Genomic DNA, 13,365 nt, shown 5'->3' on the forward strand with positions numbered 1-13,365 from the left:
CCAGGTCTAAAAATCTAACAGTCCAAGACTCTGATACTACTTATATCTAAAATAGATGTACTAATTAGTTCAGAAGATTATTAGTACATTAAAAAATCTCTTGCAAGAAGTCTGGAGGCCAGAGTTGTGGCACAGCAGGTTAGGCCACCACTTGTGACATGGGCATCCTATACTGGAAGTTCAGGTTCAGCCACCCATGTGGGAGACAACAATGGAGTTCCTGGCTCCTGGCTTCTGCCCAACCCAGACCTGACTGTTGCAGCCATTTGGAAAGTCTCTCTTTCTCTGTCTCTCCAATTCTCTCTTTTGCTCTGCCTTTCAAATATGTAAATAAATCTTGTTTTAAAAGAAGTCCTAGGGGCCAGCGCTGTGGCGCAGTAGGTTAATCCTCTGCCTGCAGCACTGGCATCCCATATGGGCTCTGGTGTTAGTCCCGGCTGCTCCTCTTCCAATCTGGCTCTCTACTATGGCCTGGGAAAGCAGTGGAAGATGGCCCAGGTGCTTGGGCCCCTGAACGCATATGGGAGACAGGGAAGAAGCACCTGGCTCCTGGCTTTGGATCAGTGCAGCTCTGGCCATTGCAGCCATTTGCGAAGTGAACCAACAGAAGGAAGACCTTTCTGTCTCTCCCTTTCATTGTCTGTAACTCCGCCTCTCAAATAAGTTTTTTTAAAAATTAAAATCTTAAAAAAAGTCCTAAAATATGATAACTCTGTTCTTGGGAAAGAAAGGGGAACTCCACTTACAACAGCCCATAATCCTATTCAATAAATAACAATGTGAAACAATAAGAAGGAATTTTCTCCAAAGAAGATATACAAATGGCCAATAGTACATGAAAATATGTACAACATCACTAATCATCAGGGAAATGAAATCAAAACTACAATGTCACTTCACATCTTTTAAAATGGCCACTCTCAACAAATCAGAAAGATAACACGCGCTGGCAAGGATGTGAAAAAACTGGAACTCTGGAACTCCCATGACATTGTTGTTGGGAATGTAAAAAAAATACAACCACTATGGAAAATAGAATGAAGGTTCATCAAAAACTTAAAAATAGAATTACCAGTTGATCCAGCAATCTCAATTCTGGGTATACAAAAGAATTCAAAGTAAGATTACCAAGAAATATTTGCACTCCCATTACAGCATTATTCCCAATAGCCAAAAGATGGGATCAGTCCACTGACTGATAAACAGATTTAGAAAATGTGGTATATGCATACGACGAGTTATTATTCAGCCCTAAAAAAGAAGGCGATCCTGTCATACTCTACATCATGAATGAACACTGAGACACCATGCTAAGTGAAATAAGGCAGTCACAAAAAGACAAACACAGCATGACTGCACTTTTATGAGGGATCTAAAACTGTCTAACAGAAAGCAGAATGTGGTTCTCAAGGGCTGGGGGAAGAGGAAATGGGGAGCCATTATTCAATGGGTAGGGTTTCAACTTTGCAAGACGAAAGAGTTCCAGAGATTGGCTGCACAACAAGGTGCTCATAGCAAAAGCTCCTGTACAGCACACTTAAAAATGGTTAAGATGGTGATTTTATGTGTTTTAGGCCTCACGTACACAGAAAAAAAAGACATAACAATACCATGATCACATCTAAATAAATACCCAGTTGACAAAAAAAGAACTATTTATTTCAAAAGAAAATTCATCTACTAATACTTTGAGTTATTTAAATATATCCATGTTAGAATATCCTGATTTTCTAAACCCATAACTTTGTGGGGTTTTTTTGTTTTTGTTTTTTTTTTTGTTTTTTGTTTGCTTCATTTTGTTTTCTAGAGAGACAGACAGCTCCTATTGGTTGGTTCACTTCCCAAATGCTTGAAACGGCCAGGACTGGGCTGAAGCTGGAAGCTGGGAACTCAATCCAAGTCTCCCACTTGGGTAGCAGGGACTCAGACACTTGAGCCATCGCCACTGCTTCCCAGGGTCTGCATTAGCAGGAAACTGGAGTTAGGAGCCAGAGCTAAGTATTGACCCCCAAGTACTATGATATGGAACCCAGGCATCTTAACTGGTGTCTTAACTGCATGGCCAAATTATCCACCCCAGTAAGGGCACTGTGGAGCAAGAAAAATTTTGAAATTCATGAATGGAAAGAATAAGGTATCAGAAATGTTAAACAAGAGGTAGGCACTGTGGTACAGTAGGTTAAACCCTTGCTAGAGATGCCTGCATCCCCTATTGAAGTTCCTGGTTCAAGTCCCTGCTACTCCACACTTCTAATCCAGTTAACTGTTAACGCACCCAGGAGGCAACAGATGATGGCCCAAGTACTTGGGTTCCTGTCACTCACGTGGGAGATCCAAATGGAGTTCCTAGCTGTACATTGCAGTCTTGCCCAGCCCTGGCTGTTGGGAACATTTATGGAGTAAACCAGTAGATGAGAGATTTTGTCACTTTGCCTTTCAAATAAATAAATAAAATTAAATCTTAAAAAAAAGTTAAACAAACACCAACACCCCAATTAGAACACACCATATATCACTCATTAAAGATAACTGAATATTTTTTAAGAGAACACCTCAAGAAATTTAAAACTTTCGCAGTCTAAAGGGCCTGGAAATCTTTAAGAGCTCTAAGTATCTCAGACTTCAAAACCCGTAAGAACTGCACCAACTTCTCGTAGGCAACAGGGCACGTAGGCGGGATGACTAGAATGGAAAATGTGTATAATCTAAGTATAGAGAATTACCCTAAATTGTCTTAAACTTTCATTCTTCCAGGACTTAATGATAGTGAGACAGAATAAGGTATTCAAAACTAAAACCAACAAATTACAGGGCTGCTGTGTTATCAGCCTCATTCAAAACCGCGAGTAAATCCTAAACAAAGTAGATCTTAATTTGTAGAAAACAAACTGCTAAAAACAGACAAATGCAGGTGTTATTTTCACCATACCCAGGTCATAAGTAGTACGCATCATAAGGGGCATGAAATAAAAATACCACCTCAGGGGCCAGCACAGTGGTCCATTGGGGAAAGCCACTGCCTGCGATGCTCTCATCCCACATGGGTTTCACTTCCCATCCAGTTCCCTGCTAATGTGCCTGGGAAAGCAGCTGAGGGAGACCTAGAAGAAGCTCCTCGCTCCTTGCTTCGGCCATTGCGGCCATTTGGGAAGTGAACCCAGAGATGGAAGTCTTCCATCTATCTTCCTCTGCCTCTCCCTCTCTGTAACTCCACCTTTCAAATAAAAAAATAAATCATAATTAATTATGATTCAATCAGGCTAACGTATCCACAGGATATATATATCCAATGAGATCAGAGGCAGGATTCTACTGTGTTCAACGCACTGCAATAGCTGGCTCATCTCGGAAGTGCTATTTGCCAGGTAAGTTTTCAAAAAACAAAACAACAATTGGAAATTGGCCTGCTCTGAAAAGCTGCTGGCCAGGTAAACGCTGGCTCTGTGTTTCAGACAGGCCCCGAGCCCTCCTGGCCCACACAGAGGCTGCACAGACAAGGACCATGCACCGCTCCCCTGTACCAAAAAGCTGGCATCGGGGCAGACTGCTGCAAAGGGCAGACAGGAGGATGACACGGCCATGGAAAGAACTCTTCCACAGCTAGAGGGAATGAAATTCACCTCCCACGCAATCTGCTCACTCAAAGTGGACCATCCAGTGGCTTCCAGAATCCTCTGAGCTGTGCGACCATAACCACTATCCATTTTAGAACATATCTATCCCCCTCTTCCCCCCAAAACCTCCTACTGGTGAACATCACTCCCCATCTCCCCAGCCCATGGCAAACACCAGTCTATTTTCTATATTTACAGATTTGCCCATGCTGGACCTTTCACGTGAATGGAATCATATGGTGTGTGATGTTCTGTGATCGGCTTCTTTCATGTGTTTCATGCCTTCACGGTTCATCCACACAGTGGTATGGATCAGTTCTCCATTTTGCTTTATAGCTGAATAACATCCTATTGTACTGGCAAATCTTATGAGTTCTTTTCTTTACAAGCAAGAGAATCTCAGTTGCTACATGAACAAAGCTGAACACAGTGATTAGGTGCTCATACATGCCTATTACAGCTGAAAATAGATCATTAATTGCACAATGCTACAGTGTTGCAGAAGGATCATCAACTATTACCGGGATGGCTACTGATAGACGCCTCTTTTATAATTAAGTCAACTGCTTAAAATTTTTCCTGTAAGTTGCAAGAAAAAAGGAACTTGCAAACCCTTGGGACTGATCACCTCAGGACTGAGGACAAACTCACTGCACTCTGAGGACAAACAGAAAAACTGCAAGCACACAAACCTGCTTCTGCAACCCCCCTCCCCTCCTGCAAGGCCCTTCATCTCTTCCCTGATCTTTGAAACAAAGCCAATTGCTTCCCAACTCTTCCTTCACCTATCCTAAAACAGTCTCTCTCACACCTGTTGAATCATTACAGCCTCCCCCTAAATTAAAAGAATACACTTGTTTGAAAATGTTACTTAAATCAGCCATGTGTGTTCTAAGATATGAACCTGAAACAGAAAATAAGTGTACCTCCTGTGAAGAATTTCTGGGCACTGAACAAGTTGGGAAGGGGGAGGTTTTTTTGTTTTGCCAGGAGAACTTTTTGTATCACAGTAAAACCTTTCCATGGCGAACTGATTTAGCCACCACTTTCAGGGTGATGCATGTCTAGGAGAGTGGGGACAACATAAGAAATTGTTATTGATTTTGCTAGGTGTGATATGGTCTTGTGATTATATCTAAAAATGTACTCATCTTTTAGAAACACACACTGAGGTCCTTGGATGAAACAATGTCTGAGGTTTGCTTTAAAATACTCTGGTTGGGGCCGGCGCTGCGGCTCACTAGGCTAATCCTCCACCTTGCGGCGCCGGCACACCGGGTTCTAGTCCCGGTCGGGGCACCGATCCTGTCCCGGTTGCCCCTCTTCCAGGCCAGCTCTCTGCTGTGGCCAGGGAGTGCAGTGGAGGATGGCCCAAGTACTTGAGCCCTGCACCCCATGGGAGACCAGGAGAAGCACCTGGCTCCTGCCATCGGATCAGCGCAGTGCGCTGGCCGCAGCGCGCCTACCCCAGCGGCCATTGGAGGGTGAACCAAGGGAAAAGGAAGACCTTTCTGTCTCTCTCTCACTGTCCATTCTGCCTGTCAAAAAAAAAAAAAATACTCTGGTTGGAAGCAGGTGTTGGGGAAGGGAAATCAAACAAAATACTTTTAACAGGTTTTAAAATATTTATTTTATTTGAAAGAAAGACAGAGACCTCTTCAAATGCCTACAATAGCCAGGACTGCCAGGCTGAAGCCAGGAGCCAGGAACTCAATCCAGATCTCCATGTGGGTGGCAAGGATCCAAGTGCTTGAGTCATCACCTGCTGCCCCCAGGGTGCACACTAGCAGGAAGCTGGAACAGACAGCAGAGCTGGGACTCAAACCCAGGCATTCCATATGAGACAGGCATCCAGAGTAGAAACTTCACCACTATACCAAACGCCCACCCCTGATAATTACCAAGGGCATGTGATGGGTACATGAGAGCTCTTTATTCCTTCATTTTATGCATGTGTAAACATTTCCATAGTAAAATATTTTTAAAAGAGAACAACTCTTCTCTCTTCTCAGGCAGTCTTTTGCTCATTCTCTTTACTTCATAGCACTTACTGTTGTCACTACATATTCCTGAGATTACCTGATTACTGTCTCTTTCTCCAACTAGACCCTTAAGTTCCTTAAGGATCACTAAGGTGTCTGCTTAACTCGAAGAGAATCCCCATGCCCACCTCACACAGTCTAGAGCATGTGACAGCCATCTGACAAATATATATCAAGTAAATGGATGAGTCAACAAAATAAGTAATCACAAGCACCTAATCAATAAATGCTCAAGAAATAACAGAGGTGGGATGGAAAGGATTCAATGTATTTGCCTGCGTTGACTTACCATTGACATCGCATGCTTTTCTATTAAAAATGCACTGAAAGGGGCAGCTACTTGGTGCTACGCTTCCATCACTGTGTCAGAGACCTACATCCCATATCAGACTGCCTGGTTCCAGGCCCCACTCCGTCCCTTCTGATCCAGCTTCCAGCTAACACACATCCTGGGAGGCAGCAGACGATGGCTCAAGTATCTGGGTCTCTGCTGCTCATATGGGAGACTCAAATGGAGTTCCAAGCACCTGGCTTCAGCTTGGTTCTGCCCTGGCTGTTGCAGGCATTTGGGGAATAAACAGCAGATAGAAGATTTTCTCTCTCTCAAGTAAAACGAAAATGCATTCATGAATAAAATAGCAAAAAAATAAAAATAAAAGGTACCAAAATTGTCACAAAATAGATTTATTTAACTCCATCTAGCTTATCCAGGAGTACATTCATGCTGTGTACTTAGCTAAGAATTAAAATCACCATTTAATGATATGGAAAATCTAAAACCAAAAAGTAATTAATTGTTTAAGGTCATAAAGAATCAGATGCCCAAATGTGAACAGAATTCAGAACTACTCTCATTCCTCATGCTATTTCCAAAGAAACATGATTTTATCTCAAGAAAAATCAGAAAAGGAGTGCTTTATTAATTCAAACCTCTGTGGCTGAGAAACTAGCTGAATAGCAGTTTCAGTTGAAATATTTTTGTTTTTGAAGTTGAAGTCTGAAGTTCCTCTAGTGGTAGAGGAAATGTAAAAAAGCAGGTGAGATATTTAGGCAATAGGGAATGGAAGGTGTGACAACAGTAACTTGAAGCCACTTTAAAAAAAAAAATGGTTAACTTGAAACAGCATGGTGGGGGACAGCTAGAAAGAAAATTCACAAAGAGAATTCACCTTGATATCAAGATGATGTTTAAAATATCAGTCCTCTGGGATTCTAGTTCCCAGGTTTGGGATCATTTTTTTCCCTCTCAAATACACTATAACCCATGGTGTTCCTATTTGATAATTATTTCATATAGAAATGACCCAGTAAAATATCACTATGACCCAAATACTTTTGAAATGCTGAAAATTCCGAGTTTACCTTCACTGGGTAATAGTAATGTGCAAATTCAGAAAGAAATGCCGAATGTTTGCCGTTGGTGGAAGTACAACTATTTGTAAAATTAATCTTAACTCATCCGATCTGAAAGCTCTGGTGCTACAGTATCAAAAAAAAAAGTTCCAGCCTCATTTCTGGAGACTATTTATAGCCCCCTAAAAAATCAAAGTCTAAAATAAGGTCTATGACCAAATTTCCCAAAACCAAGCACAGTCAGGTAATTTTAGGAAAAATATTTTATATATTCCACGAAATTAATTTTGGGGGGTCAGGAAAGAGGTTCCTGGCCTGAGAGGAATTCCAGCTCGATGATACTGTTACTCCAGGCTCAATTACTAGTGGTGGCGCTGCTTGCAAACACTGTGGACGCGAAGTTTCCTTTCCGCACCCTGATGACCACGGGCTGTCAAACCATGTTTCCAATTCGCAGCACATCACTCACCGCAGGGTAATGAATCACACACGCGCTTTTCAAAAGGACATCAAGATTCACTGCCCCAGGAGGCCCCTTCACCACTTTTTTCAGCATTTCTAAGAGCACCAGGCGACCCACAAATAAACTAACGCAGTCTCTCCACGTCTCCGCGTAGGCGGTGCAGGATCCCCGGCCCCTCCAGGCAGACACCCCGCACGGATTTGTAGTTTGTTTTTTTTTTGTTTTTTTTTTTTTTTGCACCGCGGCGAGGGAGCAGCGCTCGGCCGCTCACGCCGTCTGCGAGGTCCCCCTGGTGACCAAACAGTACCTGAAGCCAGCAGCAGGGTTCGAGGGCGCAGGCTGGCGGCGGAACAGAAGGTGGAACGGGATTCGGGAAACATCAACACGCGATCGGTTCACACGACACGACCGAGACCTGAATTTGTGTGGCTGGGGTCCGTGCAACCCGCAACCCCAGCCACTGCCCCCCGCTCCTCCTCCAACGCAAACACCCACCCTCCGGGCTCGGGTTTCCCATCCCCACCTCCCATTTAAACCACCGATGCGATGGGAAGACCGAACCGAGGGGCTCCGCTCACGCCGCTTCCCGGGGGCGTGCGGCGGCCGCTGTGACAAACTGTCACGTTTCCTAAAACATGGATGGATGACCCACCCCGGGGCCGGAGACCCGAGACGCCGAGTCCGGAACAGGCGCGCTGCGGGGCCCTCGGGGGAGGGGAGCACCGCGGGAGCCGGGCAGGGACGACGGCCGCACGTCCCAGGCTGCGAGCGGACAGCGCCGGGGCGCGGGATCGCAGCCGGGTCACGTCCCGGGCTCCCGGGCGGCAGCACCTGGGCGCCCGGCCCCGCCGGCCGAGGCGCGGGAGGCCGGGGCCGCGGTGGGAGCGCGGGCAGCTCCGCCCGGCGGGGGCTGCGGCGCCGGGGCGGGCGCGGAGAGGGCGCCGCCAGGTGCCGGACGGCAGGGGGCAGCGGGCTGCGGGGCGGGCGCCGGCCCGCGGACAGGACCGCGCGGAGAGTGCGGCGCGGCGCGGGAGGGTGGCGGGGCCGCCGCCGGCCTACCTGGAGGTAACAGGGTTTCCTCAGCCAGGCCCCCGGACAGAGACTCCTCGCCATGGTAATCACACATCGCCCCGCCGCGCCGCAGTCAGAGGCGGACCCGAGCGCCGCCGGCCGCGCTCCCCGCCCCCTCCCGCCTCTCCGCCCCCGGCCCGGCCGGGCCCGCCCCCTCCTCCGCCCCCGCCCCCGCCGCGCCGAGCTGCGCGCTCCCGCCGGGCCTGGCTGCGGGGACGGCGGCGGCGGCGGCGGCTGGGGGCCCGAGGCGCGGTCTCCGGCTTGTGCCTGCCGGGCCGCCGCCGCCGCTGAGAGAGCCGCCGCAGCCGACTCCTCCATAAAGGGGAGTCGCACCTCGCTTCCGCCGACACAAATCCAGCGGCGCCTCGCGCTTAAAGGGGAGGAGCGCGGAGGAGGGAGGGGGCGCCGCGGAAGCCGCGGTGTGGCGCGAGGGGCAGGCTGAGGGGCGGCGGCGGCGGCGGCCCGGGGCGCCCACCCTCCGAGCGTCCCGGCTTCGCCCCTGCTCGGCCGCGCGTCCCGCCCCCGCCCCCGCGCCCGCCCCGCCGCGGGACTCTCGCTCCTGGGTCCGGACCTGTCTGGGCTGCTTCCCCGGGAACCGGGGACCGGGGACCTAGCCGGCGCGCAGCGGCTGGCGACGGGCACTGCGGCCAGGGCGCCCCCTCTGCTGACCTCGCCTCGCCCCGCACCCCGTCCTGTTCGCCTCTAAATGGCCTTTAACTTTTGTGTGTGTGTATGTGTGTGTGTGTACTTTTGTAAAAAAAAAAAAAAAAAATTCCGGCTTTTTTGGGTTTATGTTGTTTCAAGAGAGCTTCGGGGTTTTCCTGGCCCCACCCAGGAACCCTGATTCAAAGGGGAAGAAAATGATTGAATTCAGTCAGTCCTGAAGGCGAGAGCCCTGGGACGTGGCACCAGGGCCACTGAAGGCGGCAGGGTGTGGTGGCTCTCTTGACTGTGAGGTCCAAATAAGGGAAAGAAAAAGAGTGATCGTAGTGGAGAACAGCTGTTGATCCGGGCGGCCTCAGTGCGGGTGTCGCTGCGGCGCACCCCGCGTGTCCACTCTGCCGTGGGCACTTCTGCATAGCTGAGGTGGCCGTTTAGAAGGCCTGCTGTGAGGAGTGGGTTCCCCAGAAGCAGAGCTTGACCCACTCACACCATGGGTTTTACAGACGCCTCCTGGTGCTGTTCGTCTCTGAAGGGCTACCTTCCTGTCTATACCTTCCTCCCACCCACGCACACGCACAGGTTTTTAACTTCGAGGGTGTTTTATTGCTTGCGGATAAACAGTTTTCATTGATTTTTGTTTGGGTTAAGAGACTTCGGTAATTTCTGGGTAAGCTAAGGATGCATCCAACTGCATTCATTCATTCATTCATTCACTGCGTGTGTGGAGTACCCACATTTCAACTTGAGTTATATCTGTGAACAAAACAAAAATCCCTGCCGTGGTGACATTATGTTTTTCGGGTGGGAGAGAGGGAGGCAATAATAAATAATAAATGCAATCAATAAGGAAATCAAATAGAGTAAGAGAGCTGCTAAGGGTTATGGGAATGGCAAGAAGGCTACAGGTAGAGGAGGTTTGAGGGGCAAAGTCAGAACGTGTTGCATTTGAATTATCCGTTAAAAATCCAAGTGCAGAGCTTGAACAGGCAGTTGTGTCCTGGAGTCTGGGTTTAAGCAGAGTGGGCCAAGTTGGGGGAGACAGGAAAGATGTCAGCATTTAGCTAGGATTTAACGCCATGAGACTGGATAAGACCACCAAGCGAGTGACTGTAAATAGAAGGAAACCAAGGATGAAGCCCTAAAATGTGACTTTAAGGGGAGTGAAGTGAGTGAGTCAGCAAATGAGTCTGAACAGGAGCAGTGAGTGCGGCCCTGACAGGCAGGTGAAGTACTTGTGCGTGAGTGAGGCTTCAGAATTCACCACTGGATTAGTGACACGTGGCCATTTTTTTATTTAATAACTATAAATTTTGAAAGTACAACTTTTGGATTATAGCGGTTCCCCCCCACCAGTAACTACCCTCCCACCCGCAAACCATCCCATCTCCTCCCTCTCCCATCCCATTCTTCATTAAGATTCATTTTTAATTATAATTCTCTTTATATACAGAAGATCAATGTAGTATATACTAAGTAAAGATTTCAACAGACTGCACCCACAAAGACACACAAAGTATAACGTACTGTTTGAATACTAGTTTTACTGTTAATTCGTATAGTACAACACATTAAGGACAGAGATCCTACATGGGGAGTAGGTGCACAGTGACTCACGTTGTTACGTGAGTCGATTTATGACATCAGTAATCACCCGAGGTTCTTATCATGAGCTGCCAAGGCTATGGAAGCCTCTTGAGTTCGCAAACTCTGACCTTATTTAGACAAGGCCATAGTCAGAGTGGAAGTTCTCTCCTCCCTTCAGAGAAAGGTACCTCCTTCTTTGATGGCCCGTTCTTTCCGCTGGGATCTCACTCACAGAGATCTTTCATTTTTTGGACATGGCCATTCTTAACATTTCAGTGGAGCAACTGCAGTGAGTTTAAGAAATGGCTAATGCTATCCTACAGTGAGCAGTCCTCAATGGGACAGTAGCTGGTGGGAAAGTGGAGTCAAAAGTAGATTTTTTTTAAAATGTGGGAGTAATGTTCATTTCTGATAGGAATGATCCAGAAAGGAAGGAAAAATTAATGTAGGAGCAAGAAGGCTGAATTGCTGGAGTGGTGTTCTTCCGAGGAGAAAAATGTTTGGAATCTAGCAGAGAAGAGAAAGAATCACCTGTAGTCGGGAGCACAGACTGTCCATCCATGGAACAGGCAGGCAGGTGGGCAGGGATCAGAAGTTCTATTCTGGTTGTTTTCCTTTTGTTAGAAATGTAGGAAGTACTTACCAGCTGAGAGGAGGTGGGAAAGATTAATGGAGGTTTGAGGAGCAACGAGAAAGTGTGAAATAGTCATCTTGGAGAATGGGAAGATGAGTAGGCCAGAAAAAAATTATGTGCTGCCGACTGTCATTAAGAGGCCACTTGAGTTCACGGCCATGAATTCAAGTGGGACAAGTCGGTGTGACTGTGCTTTTTTTCTCAGCAATAATCAACTGCCGGGATGCAGGCTCAGAGAGTAGGCTGAGAATTCTATTTAGTCAGATTTTACCAAGGGAATAAGCAAGGAGAGGAAAGTGAGGAAGTTGAGAATATAAGCAAGGGAGTGATAGGATTCACCATGGCATTGGAAATACGTGAAAAGGGAAGAGTAGATATGGAGACATTAAAAACAGGGGAAACATGACTGTTCCAGAGTTAGCCCTGGGCTCCTGAATGCTCAGCTGTAACTAACTACACAGGAGATGAGAAATTGATGCAGGGAGCCAGTAAGGTTATCAGAGTGGCCACCAGAGGAAGGCAGACTCTGGGGTTCCAAATGTGTTCTTCCCCACTTTGAAGCTAGTAGGGTGATTTTTCAAGGAGAAAGGGTAGTTGTGGAGGGTCAGGAAAGACAATAGGCCCTTAAATTCTTGGACAATCAGCGTGAGACCCAAGACTGACCACAGGTAAGTTACAAGTGTAGTAGTCAATTTTTGTTAGCACGTGAAAAGAAAGGGAGATGGTATTTGTTATGGTTACAAAAAGATGATAGTGTTGGTGAATTGTGGGGTTGAGGGATTGTAGGAGTTAAGGGAAAAGAGAGAATGGTTTGGAAAGATAGATCGTGCATAATAAAGAATCTGACTCCCTTTTTGTATACTTGCTGGCAGCTTTCAAGCCCTATGATGCCTGTCTCCCCATGTCCTACCCCTGGGCAAACAGTTAAAACAGCCCTGATGCAGAAGTCCCAACCCCCAACCACCATGAAACCCTAAAGTAATCTCCTTTCCCTGTTCCCTTAAGCCCTTTTTTGACTGGTTGGGCGCCTGCCCTGTTCTCCCTAGAAAGCCTCATGAAGTCAGCACCAAACCTTTTCTTACTCTCTTGCTGCATGTGTAGCACCATCAGTTTTGACATCCAAACCAAATTTTAGATAGAAGAGTCCACCCTGCTTCTGCAGAATGAACACAACAATGTTGTCATTAGAGCAGGATGAAGAAAATTGAGATTCCAGAGGAGTGATGAAGTCTAGGATGGGATGTGACCCTGACAGTGGGTGACCGAGGGGTGTGAAATGCAGGATCACTGGAAGAGAGTCAAGGGTAGAGAATCCTGGGGATTACATATGGCAATATTGAGAACAACTAGACTTAGGAAGGAAGGGTGCTCAGGGTTGATGCCAGTAGCAAAAACTAAACTCCTCAAGAAAAAAGAGCGATTTGTAAATATGTGACTATGACAATGATGAAGGTGACATCAGAGGGCATGATTTTTTTTTTTTTTTTTAAAGAAAATACTGGCCAGCGCCGCAGCTCAATAGACTAATCCTCCGCCTTGCGGCGCCGGCACCCTGGGTTCTAGTCCCGGTCGGGGCACCGATTCTGTCCCTGTTGCCCCTCTTCCAGGCCAGCTCTCTGCTGTGGCCCGGGAGTGCAGTGGAGGATGGCCCAGGTCCTTGGGCCCTGCACCCCATGGGAGACCAGGAGAAGCACCTGGCTCCTGCCTTCGGATCAGCGCGGTGTGCCGGCTGATTGGAGGGTGAACCAACGGCAAAAAGGAAGACCTTTCTCTCTATCTCTCTCTCTCACTGTCCACTCTGCCTGTCAAAAAATTAAAAAATAAAATAAAATAAAATAAAAAATAAAGAAAATACTGAACTTAGAAATGAGAGAGAATACCCTGAAAGAAACAGTGACGAGCAAGAAGGAACTCCCTTCTGCTCCAAGTCCAGGGGTGTGA

General features: G+C 47.3%; 1 protein-coding gene across 1 annotated transcript in view; it reads right to left on the reverse strand.

The window, feature by feature from the left end:
- The window catches only part of DIPK1A (divergent protein kinase domain 1A), a 107,455-nt gene extending 98,814 nt beyond the window's left edge, over positions 1-8,641 (reverse strand). The window contains exon 1 of the mRNA XM_062191742.1: positions 8,532-8,641. Within this exon, the coding sequence (XP_062047726.1) occupies positions 8,532-8,585 (54 nt within the window). The 5' untranslated portion in view covers positions 8,586-8,641. The remainder of the gene's footprint in view (positions 1-8,531) is intronic.
- Positions 8,642-13,365: the final 4,724 nt, after the last annotated feature.

The sequence above is a fragment of the Lepus europaeus genome, chromosome 5 (genome assembly GCF_033115175.1).
Source record: "Lepus europaeus isolate LE1 chromosome 5, mLepTim1.pri, whole genome shotgun sequence".
Classification (NCBI taxonomy): domain Eukaryota; kingdom Metazoa; phylum Chordata; class Mammalia; order Lagomorpha; family Leporidae; genus Lepus; species Lepus europaeus.